The sequence below is a fragment of the Silurus meridionalis genome, chromosome 2 (assembly GCF_014805685.1).
Source record: "Silurus meridionalis isolate SWU-2019-XX chromosome 2, ASM1480568v1, whole genome shotgun sequence".
NCBI lineage: Eukaryota > Metazoa > Chordata > Actinopteri > Siluriformes > Siluridae > Silurus > Silurus meridionalis.
Window position 1 is genome coordinate 10,984,903 of NC_060885.1, and position 14,613 is coordinate 10,999,515.

Genomic DNA, 14,613 nt, shown 5'->3' on the forward strand with positions numbered 1-14,613 from the left:
CCTTTGACCCCAGTCTGACAGCTGACTTCCTCATGCTTTGGCATCTCCACATGCTCAGCATATCCATCCCACCCCCACGACTCCGGTCACAACCACCAGATCCTCACATTAATCTACAGCAACACCACTTTTCTTCACACTCCATATCAGAGCCGGCGTCAGGCTCCACTGTAGGAGTGGAGTGATATGAAACCTTACGGTATGATAAGAATGCAAGCCAAAATCACGGTGTTCTGTTAATCGTGGAATTAAGTATATGGCACAACCTTAAATCACGTGTAGTGGCACAGTTATAAAAATATATTGGGTTAAATAAACTGCTAGAATATTGTGAATGAACATTATTCATACAGCATCAGTGATGTAATAAATTGAACACAAAACCAACCTAAAGTAAACTATTTCTGGAAAGTATGTAAAGTAAAGCATTGCTGTTTATCACAACAATTCACAATTACCATTTTTTAACCCATTTATTCACACCAGAAAAACTAGCATTTCAATGGCATTATTGTTCAAATTGGCATACCATATTGTTACAGCTTCTACACGTCAACACTGAGCATAGTTACCCACTATATCAGCTGTGTATCTGGACCTTACACCCAAAAGCATACAGCCTCCAGTTGACACACAGGTGACTAAAGGTCAGGCTGGACATCTGTTAGGTGTCAAGTGTAAAATAAACTGTCAGCTTCAGAACACAGGAAGACAAATAAGCGGGGTTGCTTTAGCTAAATTGTGCAGAAGGAATTTGATGATGATAAGATGAGCAGGGTTAAAAAGAGAAGCCATTCACTGGTCCAGCTTAGCAGCCCATTAATACAAGTGCTAACATACTGTATGTGCATCCAATGCAGGATTACCAGAAATACACACACACACATACACACACGCAAAGCATATAATCTAGTTCACAGGAGCTTTAGCATCAGCGTTCCTCGACTCAGGTTTAACAGGGACAATGATTGACAGGGAAGGCTGGGGTCCTACCTTTAGAAGAAGTACTAGGATGGCGTTTGTTAAGTGCTCGCAGGCCCTGCAACGGGATGTCGCCACCCTCCAGGACGGTTTTGTAAATGTGACGATCACATTCTGGAGCTGCGTGCTCAGCACCAGCCGAGCCGCTCTCCTTCCCCGCCACACTGGGGCCCGATTTACAAGGCGAGCTGGCAGCACACAGAGACAGACAAAAATAATCAGATATTTTTACACGCCTCTACAGGCACAATTAGTAAACAGCAGTATGTTTATTACTAGATGAGCAATACAAAATAAGAAGCAAACATCTTGTTGGAATTTTTTTACAGGGTTCTCCAAAACCACATTATATATTATTCTAGTACTCATGATCTATAGTCTTATTATATTATTAATAATAAGTCAGTAAGAACTTGTGTTTGAAAACATGGCACGATCAAAGAAGGACTTTTAATTCATCACATATAAATAATGACTTATATTCTAGGCATTATTGATGCTGGGAATTATTTTTAGCCCTTTAGGGACTAATGTGTTTCTGATAATGCCTACTAAGCGAATCTCTTGGCTCTCTTTCAAGCCTAAGTGGTTGCACCTTGATATTAATAAGACAGAACCAGCTGCTTTATCCTTCATCCCTCATCCAGGCATTCCTGAGAGGCCAGAGGTTCAATGCTTCAAAAATGTGTCTAAAGCTTCCCACATGGAGGTTATGGAGTAACTTTGTACTTATTCTCCATGGATGCTCCCCCAGACTTTGCTATCTTGGATATGTACCTATTAGATTGTACACTATAAACAACCCTGGTAATAAAAGAATAAAATGCACCAGTAAATATGTCACATGCAAAACAGTCCTAGGTTTCTATAACAATAGTTAAAAAAAGTGCACAATAGAGAATACATTTATAAAACGATTTATTTAGTGGTTAGAATAGCTAGGCTATATTTAAACAAACTATACATGCACACAGGAGGAAAATAAACAAATGATTTGAGAGTAGGTTTAAAGCAAAACAATGATTTCAGGCTTGCAGTTGAGGTCAGTGGTCTGCTACACTTTTATCCCTGAAGACTGCTTATTCACCAGCGTAATGAGTGCGGAGTCAGACCGCATCCCCCAAACACACACCCTCCTTTCATTGCTGCATGCATGCTAAAATCATTCAAAATGTTCTGCACATTTTAATGCTCCTGAGGTATAACTTAACAGATGCTTTACTGTGTTTCAATAACACTGCCCATATTAACAAGCTGCTGAAATAGAGTCTTGGGCATTGCGGAATTACACATAATTCTGATTGCATAAAACTGCAAAGTAGAGTACAAATACACAAGTGTGAGTTGTGTAAGCATTTCAAGTCACATTTTGAACCCCCTAACTTGCCCCTAAATCTCCAAGTGGCCTGTGTGGACTGAGTGTCAACTTATTTACCTTATATTAAATACTGTGTGATCCACATTTGCATACTGCCATGTGAGAGACTTTTATATTTTTTTTGATGTAATAGCAAACATTACATAGATCGTTTAGTTTTATCTAGCTTAATATCTTAAAAGTATGTGAAAACATAATAATAATAAACATAGTTGTACTCGATATGTGACATTTTAAAAATACACATTCTAGCATGACTGAAACTAGAAAAAAGACACTTCAGTATCTCCTGACAGCAGAAATAGGACACAGCTAATTGGGTTCTGTTTTTTCTATCAAAATCTAATTATTTATCTTTACTGCCTAAAAGATTTAATGCAGAGGTACACACACACACACACACACACACACACACACACACACACACACACACATATATATATATATATATATATATATATATATATATATATATATATATATATATATATATATATATAGACTTAATTTACTGAATCAGGTGTGATAATTGAGGAATTTGTCTATTAGCTATATATATTAGTGTCTAAGTATAAACAGTGGACTTTAACTAACCACAATGATTTAAAGTGATGAATAAAGCTAATTTACTATTGGGCTGTAATGTATGGATAATAAAGTGTAATTTATTTAATCATGATTTATAAGCTTGGTATATTTGTATATACTATCTAATAATCCCTAGAGTACTAAGTACCTTATTGGCTTTGCCATCAATCAGTATAACCACAGAATGTAAAACATATTAACTTGTAACGAGTGGCTGATTACACAGGCTATGTCATTCACCAAGCATTAATACTGCCACAGACACATGGGAGAATGGTGACAACTCCAAGAACACATCAGATATTTCACAGCATGCAAAGAGACTCTATGTCCCACCAGATGCCTGAGGAACTCGAAGTGTCTGCCTGCCAGTTGCTAGAGAGGAGATGATCTTACCAGATTTAGGTATGAATTTAGAGCTCAGTCACATTTTCCCACATATACACACTCACACATACATACACACAATAGCAAAAAGACTTTCAATACAGGTAAAGATTCAGCCTCTGTTTGTATTAACAGAAATACAGAAATGTAATTTATAAATCATTTAGTCTTTAAAGATGGATTATTTGCAAGCATATCATCCTCTCTGTCCCCTGTTTAATCAGAAGGTTAGCTGGCCTCATGGTTTATAACAAGCTGATGTTTGAATCATGTGGCTTTGGAAGAAAACAATAAAACCTTTAAAAAAGCTAAACATCCTCTAAACATCACAGGCAACGCTCTAACCAACACCACAGATCTTTTGATTACTTTGTAAATGATTACTCAGTGTGGTATTTTCCCATACATCATTTTCAACAATTTATAATAATAAACAGAAGCCATAAAAAAAGTTACTCTGTTTCTATGGCTATAAATATGACAACAATGTATAAAACGATTTGTTTATTATAGTCGCTGGGCATTTGAATAGAAAACATTCAAAAGCTTTGGTATTTAAATTGCACCCTTTAATGCTATTTTTTAAGGCAGGACGGCAGTACATGGCACCACGGGTGTTTTAACACAGGAATGGAATGTTCTCTCTATGGGCTGTCAGGGATGTTTGTAGTACTTTCTACCAGTAGAAACAATAAAAGCAATGGCTGTGGCAATCTACGAATAATTTTAACTTGTCCCAACAGCATCAGAAATTATCACAGACATAAAAAGAGTAGTGAGACGTAAAAATTGTGCCTAGTAGTGTGACTGCTCTCTAAAAACCGTTTTAGATGGAAAACATGAGCCTCATATAAAAGCTATTCCCCTCCATGGGAGAGATCAGGGTTTCAGGGGAAATTCTACAAAGCCAATGGCTGGACATGAGCACCGTTATCTTTCCACAAAAGACATCCAGGTGTTATTTTCAGTCACTGGCCTCAGCATGGAATAAATCATCACATACTATCCATTCCCTCATACTGTCCAATGAATTCCACGCCCCTAAAACACACACACATACACACATGCTTATGTCAAGCTGTTCTGGTATTACTGGGGGGTACTCAGGAAAAAGGAGTGGTGGGGGGACAGCAGTGGTCTCCTCTGTCCTCCTGAGAACAGACAGCTATTCTTCTACACAAGCGCTGGAAATGAACAGGAGATGAGCATGCAGAATTAAGTGACAAAAGAAGGGGGAAAAATACAAAGCATTGACTTACTAGTGCTGCAGGTCGGAGGCTGTTTCCAAAGGAGTGAAAGAGGGGGCACTCTGCAACAAACCAAACAAAGAAGTCATTGATAGCTCCACAGGCTCAACTCTTCTGGCAGTTAGAAAAGGACAGGGTACGTTAGTCAGGCAAATTCACATTCGCCCCTGACTCCAGTCTCCAGTGCTCAAAGCTTAAAGTCGTAATGTCCTGTGGACGATGTGTAGCTTAGGGAAGCCAGCGAGTATTTTGGCCCGCATGCAAGTTAGGCACAAAACAAGCGGCTGGAAGTGAGGGGTGGGGTTAGTGAGCGGTCTGTGGGGAGGGGGCTGTCAGCAGCTCAGCCAATCAGCTCCAGCCTCTTACTCTAGCCTCTCGATTGTCTGCTATGGAGTCATTCTCATTATGGGCTGACCAGACTGGCAGACAATTAACCAGCTGGCGTGGGAAGGAGGCCAAATTACATGGACAGGCACACACTCACTCATAAACACACAAACACACACACACACACACACACACACACACACACACACATTTTCAGAATAGCATGCATTGCGTAAACCCATATCTGACATCCTGTACATATGCGCTGAGGTATCATTAATAGTGAATGGAAGTTTAACTATGGCAGTGCTTGTTGGCACATGTGCCGGGCCAATAATGTGTGGGTGACTGTTATTACCAGGCAGCAAATCCAAACGGAATAGAACAGACAGCCACTCAGCAGAGCTGGTGCGCTTTGAATGGTTTAGCGCCAGCTAATTTTAGGCCTCTGTTTCTGCTGCTTTTCCCCAACTGAACGTCACAGGGAACAAAAATAATGCATCTCGAGATAAAAGCGCAACTGTGGTTTTGCAAATATGATTTCCCAATCGCAAATGTACCTTTTGGAGGAAAATGGTTTATGTGTTTACACAGCCCTGGCTACTTCTGTAACCAACATGTAAATAGATGGACCCTGTGCTGACGTCTGTCCCAACGGTTGCTGGGGCAAGAAAGGTCACAAATAACCTTTGGATATGAATGTCAAGCTTTGTATTAGAATTTCAATCTGGCAGTTCTAAAGACTCTTCTATTTATAAACCTACATGCTCCAGAAGCTTCATTCTTCAAGGGCAACTGATACATGTACTCAGATCAGTGGAAAAGGGCTCTTCTGTTCCTGTTCTATATGTCCATTTTGGTAATAGTAAATGAGGGACAGGACATACTCTTGGAGCATGAGTGTTTAATCAAGATTAGTCCTTGTGCAGCAATAACACAAACAGGAAGCATGCATAAGGGCCTTATCTGAAGCAGTCAAGTGCAATCAAGATACCAAGATATAACAAAAACAGAGAGTAAACGAGAAGAAAGGGAAAGCCAATTACATTGTCATTTTGGCATTATGACAACTACAATAAATATAAATCCATATTTCTTATTTCTGTACAAGAAGCTCTGGAGGCTGTGCTGTATTTCACATGATGACTCAGAGCTTCCCTGTTTCCTATAAACACATGGTATAGGGCTGTGGGGGTCAAATAAAAGGATTCTTTAATGAATACGTAATCCATAAATATCCCTTTAAACATCTGGCTAATTATTTTGTTATAATATTAAAGTCTGATGTTCAATAACTATAAATTAATTAGGAGTAAAGCAAATAGTCATTTAACAATCTGGTCCAGAGTATGAGAAAATACCATAATTCTTCATATTTATAGAATTGTAGGTTAAAAGTAATTAATGTGATTCCCTAAAAAACAGTAAATCAGTTAAATCAGTTTAAACTGAATTATAACTTCCGCCTTTGATTATGTAAGCCAGAGACTGACCAGTGACCTAACAAATGCAAGTTGGATCACAGGCATTTATTTAAAACGCTGAGCCAAACTACAGTCAATAGCTCATTATCCTGTCCCTCAGGATGTCAAAGTGTCTATAACCCCAGTAGACCAAAGCACAAATCATATACTGTATGTAACTATAATACTCAATAGTAATCATCAGAGGTGATATGATGTCGCAGAGTAAAGTTACTTTTGTCACTCACAGTGATTGAGCTGAATATTTTCTAATAACCTTATGCCCTGAATAGTTTTATTACTATTGTTTTTAATCTTTATGTTTGTTAATAGTTACATTTATCATTGTAGGGCTTCTATGAAACAATTTGGATCCTGCTATCACTTATACTATATAATACATTTCCTTGTACTCTTTGTTTCTTTCTTTTAGAGTAAAAGCTTGTCACATTACCATGAAGCCACAAAGTCCTCTGTCCTAAAAACTCTCCCGTGTTTGAAAAGTGACAGCTTTACCATTGTATAGTTTACTGCTGAGTCTAGAGACTCCTTACAAACCTGCTAAATTAACGTTTCCTAATAGAATGTTTCACCATTTTAACAAACACAACAAATCCAGGTATGTGGAGTAACTGACATTCAAGTCCCTGTGTAAGTTGTTACTATCGATACAGTAACATTATAATAAGAGCACCTGTGACTTCTCTAGGAGATTCCGTAGTTAGGAAATTCATTAACACCATCATATTAAAGTATAACAGTGATGTAATACATGGGGTTTTAAAAGTCTCCACACACAGGCTAAATTAATACTTTTTCACAAAATGTAATTTTAATTACAAAACATCTGTTATAAATAGTAAAGATGGAGCAGATTATTGAATAAATCACTGAACCATCTGTTAGGTGGTTTATTGAAGCAGGAGAATTGGAAAGCTTTTAAATGAACCGACTAATATGAAACACGATAACAAAAAAAGCTGTTTTCTTTGTTTCTGTCTCAAATCCTTGACTTTATTAGGAGAATATTCCGAGTAAAACCAACTTTTCTAACGTCATACAGTACTTTCCTAATTTCATAAATGTCCTACCTTCCTAACAAATGTAACTGTTTTTCCTGAATCAAGTCAGCTTTGTAAGACCAATTATAAAATCCCTTTGAAACTGAGTTGTGTTGCTACTGAAATCTGTACATTTTCTTTGTTTTACAAGAAAAAAGAGATCAGTGTTTATCTTTGTGTGGCCTTAGCAGTCTCCATTCTAGTTCATTTGGAATTTCATTCAGCGGGAGGCATGAAAAATTAGTCACTGTTTAACATTGCCTTGGTATCATCTGGGGTTAAATTCTTTTACTCTGACTATTGAGACTTGTCAGTGGAACAGTGTGTTAACATTGTCTGTTTTCATGTGCCTGTTTCCTAACAGGTGTTGCAGATGACTCAACCAAATTTACTACTTTTCGTCTGTATAAATAGAATCGAGTGTACAGCGTCATGCACATGCACCATGAGGAGGAGACATGATTTCATCTATGAAACAGGCTTGGATAAAATCATACATTTTCCTTTGTATGAATTTACCTGTACACTCTGACAGCTGGAGGACTATAAATAGACTGGATCTGAAATAGCCGTAACATGCAACAGAACAAAAAACAGGGCCATCATGGGGGAAGGGGAGGGGGATAACAGATGATGGTAAACATGACGACTAGCCTCGGGTTGCACAGCACAGCAGGGAGGAGTGGGTCTGTGACACCACTCTGTGAGTGAGTACAAGGCTATAGTAGGCATGCTTCTCAAACATAAACACCATGCACAAACAGGTGTTTGTCCTAAATGAAGAGTCACCCGATCTATCAATGTTGGTAGAATCTATGCATTCATATGATATACACTGTATACCTTTGCACATTTTTTTCATGGACTGATAACTTGTTCAATTAACATACCAGTTATTTAGCACAGCATTTCTGATACATATATTTCCTGTGTTAATGACCCTAGGACTAAAATGCAAGTGTGGACAGATGATAAATCCATTAACTAGCCCACTAACACATGGATGCTGCCCAGGCCCATATTTCTTTACCTTGAAAAAGAATTGACTAAGCTAAAACTTGCCAAAAGAAAATGTAATAAATATAACCAGCTGTCTAGCAAATGTCCATTATTAAGGACTATAATATTTATCATCTACTGAAGTAATCATGTTTATGCCCTTGAAAAAACAGTCTGCAAGTCATTAGCTAATAATTTAGATATGAGCTGCTGTTTTCTCACCTCGCAGAAGAGATATAATACGGCTTTCCACTGCACTGTTTTTTTTACCCACTCCTAATGTTGAAAAGCTCGTCTGTCATATGTGCAAGATAATTAATATAGCTCACAAAAACCTTTCTGCCATCGGCCAAACCTGTGTAGTGCAGCACTATTGTGATGTACATTTTCATGTCATTTTTTTTTTTACTTTTAAAAACATTTCTGGGCCTGTCTTTTGATTTATTTTCTTCTCTGGTTGTGAAATATGACTTCTTGAGTATGAATAAAAAGGACATAACCCAGACACAACATCTGCTTGCTCCATGTGCTTGGAAAATCTTCCCATTCTGCTCTTATGATTATGGTGTTTGTGTATAACTGTTGTGAGTAAAACAGCAATTAATATTTAAATATTAGATTTGATAGATTTGGAATTACATGGCCTTAACTATTTCCAGTCTCTTGCAATATCTTCTTTCTGACTCAAACTTACTGGCTCAATTAGTGTAATTCAGGGTATCTTTACAAATACTCCATATGTAGCGTCCCCCTAACAAGCCCATAATTGGAAAAAATCTGCTAGTTCCAAACATGGCACATGTTGTCAGGAAGAACGAGATCGTCCGATCAGGACAGGGTCATGATGTCTGGACACTGAGACTGACTCAGAGCTGAGGTTACAGATTGCACTGGTGACAGTCTGGTATTAAATACCAAATGTCTGAGCAAATAAGAAGGAAATATTACATCATACATCACCATTGGGCTGTAGTCCTGGACAGCTGGAGCCCAGAAGGATTTGGTGATTTCCCTCTTTAATGACACCCGATTTAAGTCTGTGTTAAGACGTCGCTTATTTCTGGGGGTCTTTAGCCTTGCTCACTCAAGTTTGTACATTGTACACAACATTGTAAGCTAATTCAGAGTAAATTTGTGGCAAAGAAGATCGATTAGATTTACAGTTCAGATTATGCTTTAGGAATACTGAAAAAGCATATAGTTAGAATAACGGTAAAATCACTGATGAGAAGACTTTGTTATATAAGTCCCCCAGTTCTTGCAGCTGTGCAGCTCTGAATATCTGCTCAGAGGATATGCTCCGAAGCTATTTAAACTGGATTCTAAAAAAAAAAAGCATATAGACCATTAGCATCCAATCAGTTAAAACTATAAGACAATCCTGTAGTCTGTCACATCAAAAATGTACCTTTCTTGCCCTTGCATTCAGACTTCTTAACCGAGACGAGTTTTTGGGTGAGTGACTTTGAAGAAAAACACTGAAGGTCAAAAAATGTGTTCTTCAGTGAAGATGTTTGTACATGAAATTCACAACTCACTTAATGGTTTTCCTTACTGGAATTTCTAATCATGGAGTAAAAAGCACTACATCCTGATCACCTTGAGGTTTATTATAGGACATGTCACTGTGTCAAAGTGCAAACCAGTGTGCTATCAGCTCATAGGTGCTGAGTTGCTGACAACGCTGAACAGGCAGCCTGCCATTGAAAGCCTAGTGACAGCCCCTTCTCCCAAATCGAATACAAGCCATGTGTTTCATGTGGTTACAAGTTTACTTCTCTCTACTATCAAGGACAGACAAATCACCTACAATACAAACCATTAAAGCTTAATAATTACAAGTCTGGTGACATCCTGGTGGAAGGTCATGGGAGAGCGGTCAAAGCAGCTGGAATATATGTGAGAATATTCCCTGATGAATACATAGAAGGGAGAGCATAGCAGACTAATTTTAACTGAATCAAGCCTGCAATGGTGAATAATTATTCCAAGATGGTTTCAGATAATGGTACAGTAGTGCTTCTAAAATTTTTTTGGTGTAAAAAAAATTAATTTATGAAGTGCTTATTTTTTTTTAAGCACTGAATAGTTAGCTTAAGAAGCTTTACTGTGTGTCCCGAATGCAAGGGTTTCATGACAGTTGCTAGTTAATCTGCTAATTAGCAGCTTGTAGAATTTAGCAATTAAAATAAATCAACCACCAAGCTATCGAGAACCTGAGGAAATCATTGTGCTAATTTAATCATTAAATGACACAAGTGATATAGTGAGTGACTATAAGATCATATTATCTGAGTCTTATTTTAAAACAAGCTCACTACTCATAGTCAGTTCTGCAAATGTTTGTAGCACATTATAAAACATAAAATAGGACATTTGAAATAGCTTCTCAACTATCATATGGTGTTGAAAGAGCAGACTATTTGTTCTCCTGCATTTGGGACGTTTCCTAAAATGGCTTTTAGTAAATAAAATGCCAACAAATGAAGTCTTGTGTTTGGGAAAGCAGAAGGCTCATTTTCTAAAGCACCACTACGTTTTGCCTGATTTAACTCATATAATTCAACCATCCAGATAATTACAAAGTACGTTCTATGTTGAAGTGGGTGTGTTTAAGAAGGGTAAACACTAAACACTGTAGTTCTGAGATGAGGACTGCACTGACAACTCTCATGCTATAATATAAAAGAAACAAGTTTATCTTTTAATCCAGTTGCATAAAACATTACATCTTGTTTGTTTATCTACAACTGGTAATCCTGTGTCATGGAAATTTCAATTCTGAATTAGCAGCACATATATGATGGACTTAGTCCAGATTAGCTTAGTCCATGAGAGATAGCTTATAGTTAGTCAATGTTATCACTGCTTTTATGGTCGAGAGGAAATCAACTAATGCTAAATGCAATGGCATCCAAAGTAACATGGAGTTTGCTGTTTAAGTTTTTTATACTGGTGATTTCCATACAGTTAGAATTACTTAGCTTAGTGGTTGAAGCAGAAGTGTTGGTGTTCTGCATATTTACATTACATATGTATCTTACTGTTCAAACTCAATTTTCAGAGACGGTTAATTAGAAATAAATAAGATGCTTATTTAGCAGTCGTGTTGAAACAATACCTCCTTGGACCCATGTTGTGGAAATGTCTAGGCCTTAAGAATGAGAGTCATCATCAGGCAATGTGGAAAAGACACAGATGTGGATAGGGAGATGAAGCCATTATTGCACAAGGAAATGGGCTGAGGGAGGGTAGAGGATGTCTTCACAAACGGACACAAATATGCTTAGGGGACAGCATGCACTGGCTCATAAACTATATGACCAAAAGTATGTGGACACCTGACTATCAAACGCATATGTGCTTTTTGAACATCACATTCCAGATTTAGTCTCCCAGTGCTGTTATAATAACCTTCACTCCTCTCACAAGGCTTTCCACAACATTTTGGAACATGGCCATTGGGATTTGTGATAATGTCAGATAAGGAGGCCTAGGGTACAGTCAGCAATCCAGTTGATCACAACAGTGTTCAGGTCAGGGCTGTGTGCAGGTCATGCAAGTTCTTTCTCATTGATGCATACAGGTGCCTTGTCATGCTGTAACATGTGTGAGCCCTATAGTTCCAGTAATGAAATATTTAAATATTACAGCATACATAGACATCTTAAACAAATGTGGGCTTTCATCATTGTGGCAACAATTTGAAAAAGATCCACACACGGCTGTGATAGACAGGTGTCCACATACTTTTAGCAATATAGAGTATATGGGTCACGTTTAACATGGCCAACTTACCGTTTTGTCAAACTCCATCTCTGAATAGAATCTATACCATGGTTCATTCTCTAAATCTACATCTTTTAGGGGTAAGTCCTGAGTTTACAAAGGCATGGCCACAAGAAATGGAGGACAAAGAGAGAGAAAGAGAAAGAGGACAGTTCAAAATACAAAGATAATGAGAGGAAATGATGCACTGTACATGAAAAATAACAGGTAAAATATTCCAGTTTCCTAGGATTGCACTAGACAAATAAATCAAATGTTTTAGGAGGATGAGACCAACACTAAATTGGATTAGGTTTCTGCTAGTCTGAATGTCTGGTTTATATCAGCAGTCATGAGAACAGGATACAGGAAATAAGCAACTTCTTTAGACAATGCTGTGAAGTAGTGAAGGAAAGAGGCCTCTCAGGGAACAACCTGTCATGGAATAACAATTCTCTTACTGTGTATTTACTTTGTTTTTACTATTAAAGTAATAAAATGGGTGAAAAAAATGTAATAAGCATGCCTGAAGTTCAGTTAGTTCTTTGTTAATAAAATTTATTGTTTTATTCTTATCCATTATTATTATGATTCTGAAATTCTGGAAAAAAAAGTAAAAAAAAAAAAGTAAAAAAGATTTTAGTTTAGTATTAGATTGGTGTTGTCTAGTACAGTATAAGTACTTTCCTCTCTAAGCTCTATCCTAGCCTCAGTATTGATCTACGTAATTGAAGACAGTCAAAAAATATTGAAAAGACCACAATCATCACTATGGAACTATGATTGCAGCCATATGTCATCAGAGGCATTACATAATAATAGCAGTTCACACTCTGAGTCATGTTTCCAAGGGCCTGAAAGGCAGAAAGAACCGCCTACAAACACACACAAAACGCTGACAGCTGGGAAGGCGGGAGGGAGGCATTGGTTTTCATGGAAAGCTGACACTCTTTGCATGCCTGACATGCGTTATTTATTCATGATCTTCCTCACAGCTGAACAAAGTGTCATCTTTACACTGTCTGCGAGATCACGTTCGTAAACATTCAGAGAATTAAAGTAGAAATCAATTACGTTTTATATTGATCTAAAAGTCAAATAAAAAAAAATTACAATTGACCTACTTTCTCACTCTCTGGAGGAAGTTACGGATTATTCAGATAAAAATGGCTCCAGAAATGATGAGGTCACGATCTACTCATTATTATCCAAAGGGCCATGATACAGCCTCAGCTGTTCATGTTACCCTCGTAAGGAAAGCAGGGGAAAAAACAGCCCTTTGAGTGTCATTGCATCATGCACACACTCCCTAGCCGAGCCGAGCTTAAGCACACACACTAACACATGCACAGACACAGAGCGCATCGTACCGGCCTCTCCGCCCTCAGCACAGACGACTTCCCTGGCTCGTAGTCGAAGATGCTCCTGGGCTCAGCACGATACTTCCTGGTGTCCACCTTCTTGTCAGGGGGCTCCCACTCATTTCTGCAGGGGACGAAAGCAGGAAAGAACCAATCCACGGTGAGGAGATGGGGTTGCCATGGTGACCAACAAGGGCGCGTTCTGCTTGAGCATCCTCATGTTTTCAATATGCATGGATTATTTTTAAACGCCACACATTTTATTCAGCCTTTGCACTTGTAGTAATAGATCACAGCATTAGAATGTGAGAAATGGTATTGTGTGCTTGGTAATGGTTCTGCAAGGGTTTGGATAATATTTGTATGAATATATTTAGTTCATGTTTATGTTCTGCTAAGGTTGGCCCATTTTCGTTTCATTATTATAAATTTAAATGGGCTTCGCTCAGTTTCTCTAACAAATCTTACAAAAATTCTATTTGACTTGTATATCCCATTCCACAAGACAAAATCAGTTTTAAAACGAACCATTAGCGGCTGTTCCGGGTGTATTAAGATCAGTGTACAGTGGTCCCCTGCGATTTTTGGACGCACCTCGCAGCCCCTGTAGTACCTTAGTAAATTCATCTACACATTATGTCACTTTAATACAATCATTTGTTTTAAAACATTTTATGGAATTTGTTAGTGAAACATAGTTTTAAATGTTATTTCTAACCTTCCTGAACATTCGATTCCGCTGCGGATTCACGTGAATTTTAAGATAATCTGCAACTTGCTGTTAGTTAGGTTCCAAATGAAAACCAGCTAATTTTCCGAGCCGTGAGTTCTGAACCACAAATTGTCGGGGGTTGACTGTAATCCTATAAATAATAAAAAGATGGTCTAAATCCAGGTGAAAAGTAAAAAATTTTATATATATATATATATATATATATATATATATATATATATATATATATATATATATATACAGTATATATATATATATATATATATATATATATATATATATATATATATATATATATACAATAAAAATATATTTATTTT

General features: G+C 37.5%; 1 protein-coding gene across 7 annotated transcripts in view; it reads right to left on the minus strand.

Annotated features, from left to right (window-relative positions):
* The window catches only part of LOC124396313 (sorbin and SH3 domain-containing protein 1), a 48,748-nt gene that overhangs the window by 16,524 nt on the left and 17,611 nt on the right, over positions 1-14,613 (minus strand). For 6 of the 7 annotated variants that reach the window (XM_046865449.1, XM_046865443.1, XM_046865434.1 and 3 more), the window contains exons 12-15: positions 13,570-13,684; positions 12,230-12,307; positions 4,594-4,643; positions 994-1,169 (exon numbers count right to left, since the gene is read on the minus strand). In XM_046865449.1, the coding sequence (XP_046721405.1) occupies positions 994-1,169; positions 4,594-4,643; positions 12,230-12,307; positions 13,570-13,684 (419 nt within the window). The remainder of the gene's footprint in view (positions 1-993; positions 1,170-4,593; positions 4,644-12,229; positions 12,308-13,569; positions 13,685-14,613) is intronic. The other variant, XM_046865426.1, reaches the window with a different exon arrangement.